We start from the raw sequence: 13746 nt of genomic DNA, 5'->3' as shown, positions 1-13746 counted from the left end.
TCCCTAAGGACCCCAGAGTGCCTTACACTAAATTCATTCACACACACATTCACACACTGGTGATGGCAGCTACATTGTAGCCACAGCCACCCTGGGGCGCACTGACAGAGGCGAGGCTGCCGGACACTGGCCCTCTGACCACCACCAGTAGGCAAACATGGTGTTAGTATCTTGCCCAAGGATATTTGGATCGAACCACTGACCTTCTGGGCACTTCTGAGCTACAGCCACCCAAGACTCGACTGTACACTGTGTTCGTGTTTTCCTCCGAAACAATAAGTTCCGTTGGAGCAGCCTTTCAACGCCTCTCTCTGTCTCTCGCTAGCAAAGTTGACCCAGACCACAAAGTCTCGCACCGCGAGGGAAAAAGGCGCACGAAAGTGGCGCGCAGACGGAGAAAAAGCACAGCATAATAAAACTTCCTCCCACATTCCTCCCACATTTCCGGTTCACGCGCGTGCGCGATGGATTTTTCTTGGACACCCGTTGAGGTGCGAATGTGCACGCGTCAAATTAGGGGCGTTTGGGGCGTTTTCGCTCGCGTCTATCGCGTTCGGTGTGAACGCACCGTAAGGAGCTTGGAAAGAAAAGCATCTGGACTTCTTTAAGTTGCTTGAAGACGTTTCACCTCTCATTCAAGAAGCTTCTTCAGTTCTAGGGTAAAATGGTGGAGAGTCCCAGATTTCTTTCCAAGCTCCTTAGACTTAGTACACTGGCTAGGAACTGCCGGATTTCTCACAGGGAACCAGCTCTGACTGCAGCTCAGCTCCTCTGTTAAAGTAGCTCCTCAGATGAAGCTGATCAGCAACAGGTGAGTGTCATTATCTTGCAGGTGTGGCTGGCTTAACGGCGGGAAACTCTCTGGGCCTGACATCTCCGGAAACCCCGGACACTGCCGCACACACACACCAACTCACACAAGTGGATATGAGGGATGGGGAGAAAAAAACAACAAAACATTCATGGCTGTGGCAGGTCGCTTCTAGTTATCAGCTGTTTGTAGAGCTCTGATTATTGCTGTTAAAATCTCCCAATTCTTTTAATCTTTGGGCTGAAGGAAGGACAATACTCGGTGTATAAATGCTCAATCAACAATCATTTATTTCCATATAATTCAACACTTAAGAGCATAGGAACCATCATGATGGGGAGACCTGCCTGCAGAGGGTCACAGCAAGTCTCAAAATGGTGACGGGTTACTCAGCTTCTTATAGCCTCTAGTGGCCCCCACCTAGTCGTAAAAGCCTAAACATTCACATTCTTTCTCTCACACGGCGCCTAAGTTATGACCTCGGCTCCTTGTCTTTCTGCTCTCTGTAAAGGTGGGGGTATGGAATGTGGTCTGTTTCTTCTGCTATCGGCACAAGGCCCTCTGCACACAACATTCTCTTCATGATTCAGCAGTATGAAATGTCAAGAAACAGTGTAACACATTCAACAGTGTCGAGTAATACAGGTCAATCCAATAGATCTAATGATTTTCACACTCTTTTAAGTCAGAAGTATAATGCAAACTAAAACTACATACTGATCACACACTCTATATTAAGGGGTATAATATGATCTACAGCAGTATCATAATTCAACTACTTTGATTACAGATATAAGGTAACATATGATAACAGAATAATCTCACAGTAGCTAACTGTCATCACAGCAACTTTAAGCTGTTTATGTCATCCATAAATGTATATTTCTTTATTCTAATGTTATATTACATTTTCCATCACATTATTCAGACTCTGACTCATTAAGATACGATAACTTTATTTAATCTCACACTGGGAAATTTCACCTGTTACAGCAGCAAAAGAGTCAGAAGAAAAAAGTGAATCAAAAACATGTTAAAGAGTAAAAAGCTCAAATATAGAATCATCTTAAAAATCTTAAATCCAAAGTAATTTATATCATTTGCAATTTTACACTAAAATATACAAAAAATGAGTCACATGGTTTTTTTTATTTCTGTATAAAATACAGTGGCAATGATAAAAGAATAGAATAGAATAAAATAGAGTTTCTTCTGCTCAATCCCCAAAACACAAACATAAACCTGTTGGCAGAAGTTTAGGTTCAGTCTGATTAATATTTAACTTTCACACAACATAAAAATCTCCTGAGGTCATTCACACATTTATTTTCTGTAGCCTGAGCCACTGCAGCAGCCTGCTCTCTGTTCGACTGTGCATGAAGAGTCGCTCTCTCACATCCAGCTTTCACTCTGCATCCTGAACAGCAGCAGTGTTTCCCCACGAGCCAGTTTGCCCCCTCAGCTCCTCATGTGGGTCCTTTTAGCATCAAGGCTTTAATCTACAGGTGACCTCGACCTGCCAGAGGAACTCAAAGAATCAGTGACCTGCTAAAAAACACTCAGCTGTGTGGACGTCTGCACCAGCAGAAATTCTGACAGTGACATCCCAGGATCAGAAGTACTGATGGTGTATTTATGTCACACGTTTTTCCATCACAGCTGCAGGGAGACAGAAAGCAGCTCATTTTCAGGTTTATTAAAATGATCAGATGATGATTTGAAGCATGAATGACTCACTTTCAAGTAAACATTTAAATTCCTTTAAATTTTACTAAATTAATTTTTCTGTTTATTGTGATATGAAATCATATTTGTCAACACATCTTCCAGCAGTGATGTCATCGAGGCTTGACATCCTGCTGGAAGTGACATCATCATGTCAGATGTGTCAGGACACGAAGGAGCAGTTATGGATCTCTGACACAAACAAAAGAGTAGGTCCGCTGACACCCTGCATCACTGACATGATCTTGTCCTGCAAAGAAAAATCAAAATGAAGAAACAAAGAAATAAAATCAGAGGTCTGTGCAGTAAATGTTTATAAAAACACAGTTCTTATAAAGACCTAAGATTACATGACTTCAGCAAATATAAAAACAAACACATTTCATCAACAGCCCCACATTCAGTTTGTACCTCTAAAGTTTATCATCATACAATCTTCTCCTCCTCCATAGTTGTCAGGTTGTCCCCTGGCCCAGTTTCTGAAGTTAAACTTGGAACCATCGCTCCACATCCACACAGTTTCCTGAAAGAATAAAGTTTGAGGTTCAGTTTGTTCTGATGTACTTTGGTGCATCTATGCTGAGAGTGCAGACATGAGACCTCTTACACCACTCGAAGACAGTGAAGGTTCATTTTGTTTGTGGAGGTAAAAAATGAAAAGAAAAATCAAGTCAGCAGCAACATCTGTCTCCAGGAACAAAGTCCTGATTAATCAGTCTGTCACATGTTGCACTTTGAATCAAACTGATGAATATGAAGAGAAAAATATGAAATATCAGAAACAGCTGCAGCTCATCCTCTTTATCTATGAAACACTTACAGTCTCTCTATCGTTGCCTCCAACCCAGGCTGCTGTATATGACCCTGCTGCTGTGTAAATGAGCTTTCTGATGAAGGTGTACTCAGCTGTGCTGTGGAATGAGGCCAGATGTCCACCGAGTGTCTCACAGGAACTCTGAGGAGGAAGATGAGGTGCAGACCACAGAAGATGAAAAGTGTGAGAATGCATTTAAAATCAAACAAAGACAGAAACTCTTTGTATCATCAGTGATGCAGTGACAGCTGCTGCTATTTGCTAATGTACCTCAGCATCAGTCCAGATCTTCATGCTGCTGTTAAAGATGAAACAGCGACCTCCAAACCAAGTCCAACCAGGAGGGCAGGTCTTAGAGGAACCGGCTGCAAAATGATGTAAAGTTAATAGAGCAGAGGTACATGAAATAATATGTTAACATGTTTTTCAACAGAAAAACGATGTGTAAGAATCCAACATGAAGTTGAGCATAGAAAATGTTCTCAAGAACTTTCTGAAAACTGTGATTTCAATCCGTTCACTCAGGATCTGCTAAAGAACTGAAACTATTTTCTGCTGTCACTTGGTGTTCGCTCTCTTTGTGGTAGAGTATCACTTCCTGTTCCTGTTCTAACACACTGTGGTGTTTTTAAGTAGGTTATTTGCATAGCACTTTAATTAAAAAGCTGCTCGGGGCCAGCAGGCCCCCATGTAATCCTATCCATTAAATATCATGAAAGCACCTCACAAAACTTGCGACACGGCGTAACTCGGCTCATAACCGTAGCACGTCGGAGCAGTGTGCGTCACGTGATAGAGCGGCTGTGTGTATTTGTAGCCTCGCTACCAAACCAGCATTTCATCTCCGAGGAAGTTATCCCAGAGAGAAGTAAAGCAAGTGTGTAAGTTCATCTCTGAATGTTTGTAAAGCGTTCCCATGTTAAGCTTAACAACCGATATATGGAGCGACTGCCTCTCTCTCTCCTGCCGCTACTTCAATCGTGAAACTGATCAATGATCTACGGAAGCGTAGAGCTGCCACCCAGGCAAAAGAAAAATAGAAGTATATCACGTTATAACGTGAAAAGTTTATTGTTCTAACAAGATACTTTTCACGTTTGAACAACATAATATCACGTTATTACAATATACATAATTATCACGTTCGTACAATATAATATTTATATTGTACGAACGTGATAATTATGTATATTGTAATAACGTGATATTATGACTGAACATCCTTTGTTCATTGATATGAAACTAAACTCTAACAGCAGTACTGTGGATATTTCATGCTGTGGTTGTATAAGATGAAGCAGCACTTTCAGTCTCCAAAGTCTGAAATCTGCTCAAATTCTAACCCTCATTTCTCAGCATACTGTAGTCCAAATCAGCTCTTCTTCATCATCACAGTTTAATACACAAATAGTCTGATGGTCTTGTGGATAAATTGGGTGATTTAGTAAGACGTGACACCACTTGTGAGAGTGTCCACAGGTGTGTGTGCTTCCTGTTTCATTAGAACTAACAAAAGCTAAATAAATGCATCAATCATCATTAAAGTGAATATTGAGATGCGTGCTCAATCATCCAGGTAAGGAAATACCAGAAAGTGGATTCTGTTCATCTGGATGAAACGCTTTCAGCAAGAGAAACGTTTCATCCAAGTGACTTCTTCAGTCTCAGCTGACTGCAGGTTTCCAACCTTAGAAACAGTACATTTGCATAATGAATAAATTTAGCAATACTGACTAACAATAGGCTGTCAGGTCAGTTTATAATCATTAATATGCAAATTGTCCTGACCATTGATCAGTGGCCACGAGTACCATTCAAAGAGAGTTGGTGAATGGATTTTCCAGCGTCGGTCCTCAACTTCTAGAGTTCAATGAAACTGAGAGATGTCATTATGGAGGCAGATGAAACTATGAGATGTAACTCGTTTGATGTTACATCTCTCTTCACTTGCGTTCCAGTCACTGAAGTGTTGGAGGTAGTCTGTAAGAGATTACAGGATGACCCCAACCTCAGCAGCAGGACCACTCTCAGCATCGACCAAGTGTGTTTGCTTTTGGAACTGTGTCTTCATTCCACCTACTTCACATACAAGGGTCAGTTTTACAGGCAGAAACATGGGTGTGCCATGGGCTCCCCAGATTCAACCATTGTGGCCAACTTATACAAAGAAGAAGTGGAAAGGAGGGCTTTCAGTGATTGTTGATCAATGGTCATGGGAATTTGCATAATTATGATTAAGGAACTGACCTCACAGCCCATTGTTCCTTCAGTGGGCTGGTTTCAGTCATTATGCAAATGTACTGTTTATAAGGTTTGGGGAAACCTGCAGTCAGCTGAGACTGAAGAAGTCACCTGGATGAGTGACGAAACGTTTCTCCCACAAAACGCTACGTCCAGATGAACAGATTCAACCTTTGGAGATTTACTTTCCTGGATGATTGAGAATGCATCAAGACGACACCTGGGTGAAAATCAAATCTCAGGACGTACCACAATTGAGGATATGAAAAGTGGCAGGTTAGCCTTCTTAGACTGTGAGATTTCCATCAGTAATGGGGGACATCTAAAAGCTGACGTGTACCATAAACCTACACATACGGATCAGTATTTAAGGTTTGACTCTCATCATTCACTGGAGCACGAGCTGGATGTCAACACCCATCGGGGAAACCAAACAACCTCTGGCTAAGTGGACGGTACCACACAGAACAACTACCTCGTCAGGCCAGGACTCTGCAGTCTATTTACACCTACAGGCCAGTGGACACTCTTTCAATGATGAGGATGTACACATCCTGGACAGGGAGGAACGCTGGTTTGAGGGCGGAGTCAAGGAGGCCATTTACGTGAAAAGGGAAAGACCATCTCTGAATCGAGGAGGGGGCCTAAGGGTACATCTGTCACCATCTTACAATGCTGTGATTGCAGCCATTCCCCAACTCTCTGTGAATGGGACTCATGGCCATCGATCAATGGTGATTGATCAGTGATCAATGATAAATAGTCTTTGATCAGTGGTTGTTGATAATTGGTCGTGACAATTTGCAGTTTAGTGTTAATGAAACTGACCTCACAGCCCATTGTTAGTCAGTGGTGCTACATTTGGTCATTATGCAAATGTATTGTTTGTAAGGTTGGAAACCTGCAGTCAGTGAGACTGAAGAAGTCACCTAGAGGTAACGTTTCTTTTGCTGAAAATGTTCCTTCCAGATAAAGAGAATCAACCTTTGTGACATTTTAAAATCCTGTTTCATCACCCTGAAACACACCAGCCTCCCAAGAGTTCCTGTCTTATCTCACAGCTGCTCCAACATGCAATGCTTGATATCAGTGTTGCGCAGGTTTCAGCTCAAACTGATACAAATGATTTCTTGGAATAATGTTTAGTTGCCGCTCTGTGAGCTCACCTTCTGTCACAGTAGTTGGAGGAGGACTTGATGTAGCTTCACTCTCTGTGGATGTTTGTGAAGACGGATTAATAATTACCTTTCTAATCATACAGGCTTAATATTACTGAGACTAGAAGTTGAGTTGTTTTTTGAAGTTGTCTGTTTATCTTTCAGGCTCTTACTCTGACAGTCATAAACCACCTCCAGGTACTTGTAGGTGCCACCACAGGGGTCTCCAAACACTGAGGTCTTTGCTTCAACAGTACAGCTGTTCTGCCAGTTACACCTGTGAATGCAGGTCAAAGGTGAGTCAGCAGAGGCTTGAAATAGGCCGTGTCATCTGAGAGAAGATGGAAAGCTGAAGAAAGAGAGTCAGCATCTGTACCTGTTAGTTACATATTCTGGACTACCAGGACTCAAACAGGTGACATTTTGGAGCTGAGCGGTATTACCATCAGGGCACGTGGTGTTGTCACGGCGACCATAATTAGCCCAGTAGACGACTATAACCTGTCCTTCACCTGAGGAAGAGTTCATAAACTGTAAGCATGTTTGTAGTTCTATCAAATTAAAGTTACACTAAAGTTACAATAAATGAGAAAAATAAATCTGACCACACTGAAGTTTCGCCTGAGATCCTTCACATGTTACACTGTGGACTGACAAAGAAACACATCACATTAGAAACTGTAATAATTCATGTACAGATGTGATTGATTATTAGCTGATAATCAGAGATGTAACAGACTTGCAGGGAAGCATTTGAAGGTGATGTCCAGGTACGTGCAGACGCTGGGATCACAGGTACGGACCATGTTTGTATTTATTTCACACACTTCCTTCAAGTCACAGCTGCAGGGAGGCAAAAAGCTCATTTCCAGGTTTGTTGAAGTGATCAGTTCATGATTTCTAATATCTGCTGCTTTCATTTGAACTGCTGTTACTTTTTTATTGTCATCAAAGCAGTTAAACTACCCGACAGTGTTCACCTTTTCTTGATGACGTCCAGATCGTGAAGCCGAGAGCAGATTTCTTTATCTGCACATCTGTACAGAACTGACTGCACAATCATCACTCCGCTCCCTGTTACATACACGAGAGACAAAAGGAAAAATGAAATGTTAATATCAGTAATGCAGGTTTAAGACACTTTGGCTTCACTTTACACACTCAAAGCTGCAGTCAGATCCAAAATAGGTGACTGTGTAAAAATGACTGTGATTCCTAAACTATTAATGTAATTCTTTTATTAAACTTCATGATTTAAAGCTGAGAGTCTGCACTTCAGTCACATCCAGACTCGCAGCCTCTTGTTCCCCAGTGGTGCTAGTTTCAGTCATTATGCAAATGTGCTGTTTGAAAGGTTGGAAACCTGCAGTCAGCTGAGACTGAAGGAGTCACTTGGATGATGATGAAACCTTTCTCCCACTGAAAACGGTTAAGATAAGAGATTAGATAAAACTTTATTAATCCCTCGGGTGGGTTCCTCTGGGAAATTCGGTTTCCAAATAGCACAACACCGACAGAAGTTACAGAACGTGAGCAGAATACTATATATACACATATATAAATACAGACATATATAAATAAAATATATGAAAGGGATAAATAGAATAAATAGGAATAAGAATATAAGGGAATTGCACATTTCAAGTATTGAAGTCTATTGCACCGTTGGATATTAGCAAAAAGTATTGCACAGTGAAGTGAAGAGGCACTACAGCTTAGTTGTTCCCCCCTCCCTTGTCCTCCTGTCCCCCCTCCCTCTCCCCTCCAGAGAGGAGTTAAACAGTCTGATGGCCTGTGGGACAAAGGAGTTTTTAAGTCTGTTGGTTCTTGACTTTGGGAGAAGCAACCTGTCACTGAACAGGCTCCTCTGGTTGTTTATGACCGTGTGCAGAGGATGCCCAGCATTGTCCATAATGTCCATCAGTTTCTTTAATGTCCTTTTCTCTGCCACTGTCACCAGAGTGTCCAGCTTCATGCCGACCACAGAGCCAGCCTTCCTGATAAGTTTTTCCAGCCTGGATGAGTCCTTCTTTGCTGTGCTGCTCCCCCAGCACACTCCTGCAACCACCGACTGGTAAAACATCCTCAGGAGCTTCCTGCAGATGTTGAAAGACCTCAGCCTCCTGAGGAAGTACAGTCGGCTTTGGGCTTTTTATAAAGGTGCTCTGTGTTGCATGACCAGTCCAGTTTTTTGTCCACCCACAGCCCGAGGTACTTGTACTTGTTGACCACCTCCACCTCCTCTCCCTCTATCTGAACCGGCAGTGGACCTGCTCTGGACCTCCAGAAGTCCACAACCAGTTCCTTGGTCTTTGAGGTGTTGAGTTGCAGGTGGTTTGTGTGACTCCATGTGACGAAGTTCCTCACCAGACTTCTGTACTCCTCTTCCTGATTATCCCAGATACACCCCATGATGGCTGTGTCGTCTGCAAACTTCTGAATATGGCATAATTCAGAGTTGTAGCAGAAGTCAGAGGTGTACAGGGTGAAGAGAAGAGGGGACAGCACAGTTCCCTGTGGTGCTCCTGTGCTGCTGACCACAGTGTCAGACATGATGTCCTTCAGCCTGACATACTGTGGTCTGTCAGTGAGGTAGTTTGAGATCCAAGCGACCAGGTAGGGGTCCACCTGCATCCTGTTTAGTTTCTCCTGGAGCAGACAGGGCCGGATGGTATTAAAGGCACTGGAAAAGTCAAGAAACAGGATCCTGACCGTGCCTTTTCCCTTGTCCAGGTGTGAGTGGGCTCTGTGTAGGAGGTACAGGATGGCATCCTCCACTCCGACATCCGCCTTGTATGCAAACTGTAGTGGGTCCTGGGCATGTTGTACCTGTGGTTGGAGGAGGTTGAGGAAGAGCCGCTCTAGAGTCTTAATAAGATGTGACGTCAGTGCAACCGGTCGGACGTCATTCACCTCATTGGGCCGGTTCTTTTTGGGGACCGGGACGATGCAGGATGTCTTCCAGAGGGCGGGCACTCTCCCCAGTCGCAGACTGAGATTGAAGACTCGTTGTAGCGGCTCCCCAAGTTCAGCAGCACACACCTTTAGCATCCTGGGACACACCTTGTCTGGGCCTGCTGCCTTTCTGGGGCGAAGCTTCCTCAGTTGTCTCCTGACCTGATCCACTGTGACACTGGGAGATGATTGGAAGGGGGGGAGGGAGGCTGTCGTGCTGTTTAGAGAGGGGTTGGAGAAGGAGGAGGGGGATGTCATAGTGTCAGGGAGGGGGGGAGTGAGGGAGGTAGGAGAGTAGGGAGAGGGCTCTGTAGTAAAGGTGAGGGTGGGGGGGTTGTGGGCTGGTCAAACCTGTTGAAGAAGTTGTTGAGTTCGTTTGCCTTCTTCACAGTTCCTCGCTGCAGCCTTGCAGCCTCTGTAGCTCCTCTTTATCTCAGCCGGGATGTTGTGTCGCATGCCGGTCTGTGCCTTTGTTCTTAGTGCCAGCAGCTCCGCTCTCGAATAGATGGAGCTGGTTCCAGAAGTTTTAAAAAGTGCATTATCCATCTCGTATCGCTATATCTAAGAGGTAGAAGTAGAGTAACTAGAGGAAGGTGAAATAAAGTTTGAAAGCCTAGTCTAAAAAAAGTTAAAAGTTAAGAAAAGGTGCGGTGTTGCAGAGCTACTTGGAAAGGCTGCCGTCACTCCAGCGCCATCTTACTTAACCACAGACTCCGGTTGTCATGGCCCAGAGTCTGTGGACTCTGTGTTTATGTTTAAGTTCATTAATTTTCTGTGGTTTTGTTTATTTTGGGTTGTTTTTTATGATTATCCCTGGTGTTTTGTGTCCTTTGTACTCTCCTGTTCCATATTTCACGTTCCCATGTTCTGTCTCTCCAGTCTGTGTTAAGTTTGCGTGTGTAGAGTTCAGTCGGTGTGTTTCCTGTTTTATTTTGAAGGTCCGTGTCTCTTGTCAGTGATTTTAGTTTTGCTTCCCCTTGTCTCGTTATGTCCAATTAATCCCAGCTGTGTCTCCTACCTGTCTCCCATTCCCTGATTGCCCTGTGTCTATTTAAGCCCTGTGTTTTCTTGTGTGCCTTGCTGGTTCGTCTGTGTGGTTCCCCTGCATCTGTCTATGTCTCCCTGCTTCCCTGTTTGTGTCTCAAGGTTTCAGGTTTGTTTTACTCTTAGTTTTCCCAGTTTAGGTTTTGTCATTTCTGTTCTTGCCACCCTCGCCTTTTGTTGTATGTCATCCTCCTCAACAAAGCTCACTCACATCAGCAGTGCGTCCTTTAATAATTCCCACACGGCTTGCCTCACAAACTGTGACAACGCTACGTCCACATGAACTGAATCAACTTTTTGGGATCCTGACTGTCTAATTTAAAATCCACTGTGGGGATGTACGGGAGCAAAAACAAGTCACTGTGTATATTCTTATGGACCTGACTTTACATCCAGCTTTAACTTACAAACTACACCCTCCTTACCACAGCTCAGCTGTAGGACACTGAGGACGTTAAAGGTGATCACTCTGCCTGTGGATATGGCCGTCACATTGGAAGGTAAAGAGAGCTGGGCTCTGCTAAACCCTGTAATAAAAAACGAATACTGTGTATTTGATCAAATGCTGCTGTAGAAGAGAGCCAGAGATGAATAATAACTAATGATTACATGCAGAGAAGTGTATAAACACACATAACTACATGCTTCACCAGTATCGAGTTAACAGCTAACACTAAAGCATTTACCTGAAGTCAGGAGGAAATACGCTGCTCCCAGCACTGAAAGAGACAAACAGGAACCTCAGTGTTAGACTGTGTGTTGGATACAGCTGATTTATTCATCTTCTGTTTAAATCTATGTTAGCAGAGTTTGGTGTGGCCTTTCATTCATCTCAGAGTATGAAATGAAATTAATCAATAAGCATTTACAGAGTGTGTGTGCTAAAAAAAAGCTTTTAAAACATTTATAAATCCTACTGTGAAAAAACACTTTATAAACAACACATTCAAACTGCGATTTTTTGGTGTCTTTTATTATTATTATTATTAAATTGGAAGCATTTGAGTCTTTTCAGTAAAATAATCTGTATTCATAATTAAGAGTGAGATAATTAAAGCTGTTTCTAGTAAATGATTACAAATGAATAATTTTCAGGAGACTTGTTGTAAAGACTAGAAAGCCTGACTGTCCTGCTGAGATAATACAAACATGTATTTATGATATTAGATTAATCGCTCTATTGAAACATGTCAAAGTTCAGCACATTTTATTTCTTGGCACTGATTTCATTTCTACTGCACATGAAAGATTATCAGTGTGTTGTACTCACACAGTGTGCTGCTGAGTCCGGAGCAGAGCATGGTGTTAGAGCTGGTTTTCAGTGAAGAGCTGAGCTGATGCTGGATCAGAGACCTGGTGTCTTCACAGTGTCTGGGTCAGAAATGTTACCTACATGCAAAAGAGGCACGCAGTGGAAAAAGGAGGATGTCTTCCTTATCAGACGCAAACATTCAAATGAGGAAATAAAAATAAAATAAACAAAGATATTACAGGCGTCTCTGATGGACTCATTTTTAATCCTGCACATGCTGCTCACTCCCACTGAGCATCTGAACATCTTCAGCTCAGCCTCCTGTCTTTGTGTCAGAGCTGTCTCCAAAGCAAACATCACATCTTCCATCTTTAAACCTTCGCTTTCACCCTTGCTGCCCTCCTTCTGTCTCAGATCACCCCTGACACACGTCTCCACCCACTCCACCCAGCCTGCGCTCTCTTCTTCACCTCTCTTGTTGCTGTGGATGGTTGACCCCAAGTATTTAAACTCATCTACCTTCACCATCTCTGCTCGTTCCATGTTCACCTTTCCCATTATTGTTTTTTCTATCCTGTCCTGTCTGCCAGCTTTGCATTCAGAATTGTGATCTGAGCGCTGAACACACTTCACTTGTCCAAGAACACCCATATACACTCTCTGTAGGCCCCTGTGGTTCATGTCAACGTTTATATGTGTATTGATTCATTTCTACTTCAGTTATTTCAGTTACTATGTGATATAGAATAATGATGTCTAAGAGAGGGGGAGTGGAAGTGGGAGGAAGCAGGGGTAAATAAAATAAAAATATATAAATATAATAAAAGAGACAGAGAGAAATGCACAATATATCACCAACTGCTGCACCTGGAACAGAAAACTTAGAAAATACACATGTTACACTGGCAAGTATCTGTCCCTGTCAAGTCCCCCCCTCCCACCCCCAACCACACACACACACACACACACACGCACACACACACACACACGCACGCACACACACACGCACGACACACTAGCACAGCTGTGAATACAGTTTCATGCAAAATATTCTGATTTGCATGAAACATTGTGTGTCACTGGTCGGAGCAGACAGGAGGAGACAGTGTTTGGGACCGTGGTTCAACAGGTGTGATGAAATGGGGAAAAACATCAGTAAACATCAGTAACTAGTTCCTGATAAACACAACATGCCATTGTACAGCAGCTACAGCATCATGCAAAAAGGTTTGGAGCACAGACAGAACAGGGCCTTCATAAACACCCAAATCATCATCCAGGAAACCTGAGGCTGAAAAAGCCATTACACCTGTGTTTGAGCGTGTTGTTCAAGCTCACCACGAAGGACTCTAATATTTCTTTTGTTTTTTTTAAGACATCTGAAAAAAGTTAAATGTGTTTCTAAAAAACTGGCCTTTCTGGGACAAATCCCTCGACCCCGACCATGTAACCAATCAATGCAGTTTTATTTATAGTGCTCCATATCACAAAAGCAGACACCTCAAGGTGCTTTACAGTGTGAAGTAAAGAACCAACAAAAATACAGAGAAACACCAACAATCAGACGACCCCCTAAGAACAAGCACTTTGGCGACAGTGGGAAGGAAAAACTCCCTTGAAATAAAAAGAAATCTCCAGGCTCAGGGAGGGGAGGCCATCTGTAACGACCTGTTGGGGCTGAGGGGAGGAAGACAGGACAAGGACACACTGTGGAAGAGAGCCAGAGATTAATTAAGTGCAGAGAGAT

General features: G+C 43.0%; 1 protein-coding gene and 1 long non-coding RNA gene across 4 annotated transcripts in view; one reads left to right on the top strand and one right to left on the bottom strand.

Moving 5' to 3' along the window:
• LOC100690738 (rhamnose-binding lectin) overlaps window positions 1–13746 on the bottom strand; it is a 138998-nt gene that overhangs the window by 57488 nt on the left and 67764 nt on the right. Inside the window, exons 8-9 of the mRNA XM_019349801.2 lie at window positions 6922–7025; window positions 6758–6802 (exon numbers count right to left, since the gene is read on the bottom strand). Coding sequence (XP_019205346.1) covers window positions 6758–6802; window positions 6922–7025 — 149 coding nt within the window. The remainder of the gene's footprint in view (window positions 1–6757; window positions 6803–6921; window positions 7026–13746) is intronic.
• Window positions 10766–12245, top strand: LOC102081962 (uncharacterized). 3 transcript variants are annotated; one of them, XR_003215478.1, is made up of 3 exons: window positions 10766–11085; window positions 11178–11247; window positions 12022–12245. It is a non-coding gene; the product is annotated as an uncharacterized LOC102081962 (long non-coding RNA). The 3 variants fall into 3 exon arrangements; XR_001224472.3 differs by having other exon boundaries at window positions 10773–10856; XR_003215477.1 differs by having other exon boundaries at window positions 10766–11247.

This window comes from Oreochromis niloticus, linkage group LG20 (genome assembly GCF_001858045.2).
Source record: "Oreochromis niloticus isolate F11D_XX linkage group LG20, O_niloticus_UMD_NMBU, whole genome shotgun sequence".
Lineage (NCBI taxonomy): Eukaryota > Metazoa > Chordata > Actinopteri > Cichliformes > Cichlidae > Oreochromis > Oreochromis niloticus.
Note: the sequence above shows the minus strand (reverse complement) of the source record. Positions and strands in the feature narration are given on the sequence as shown.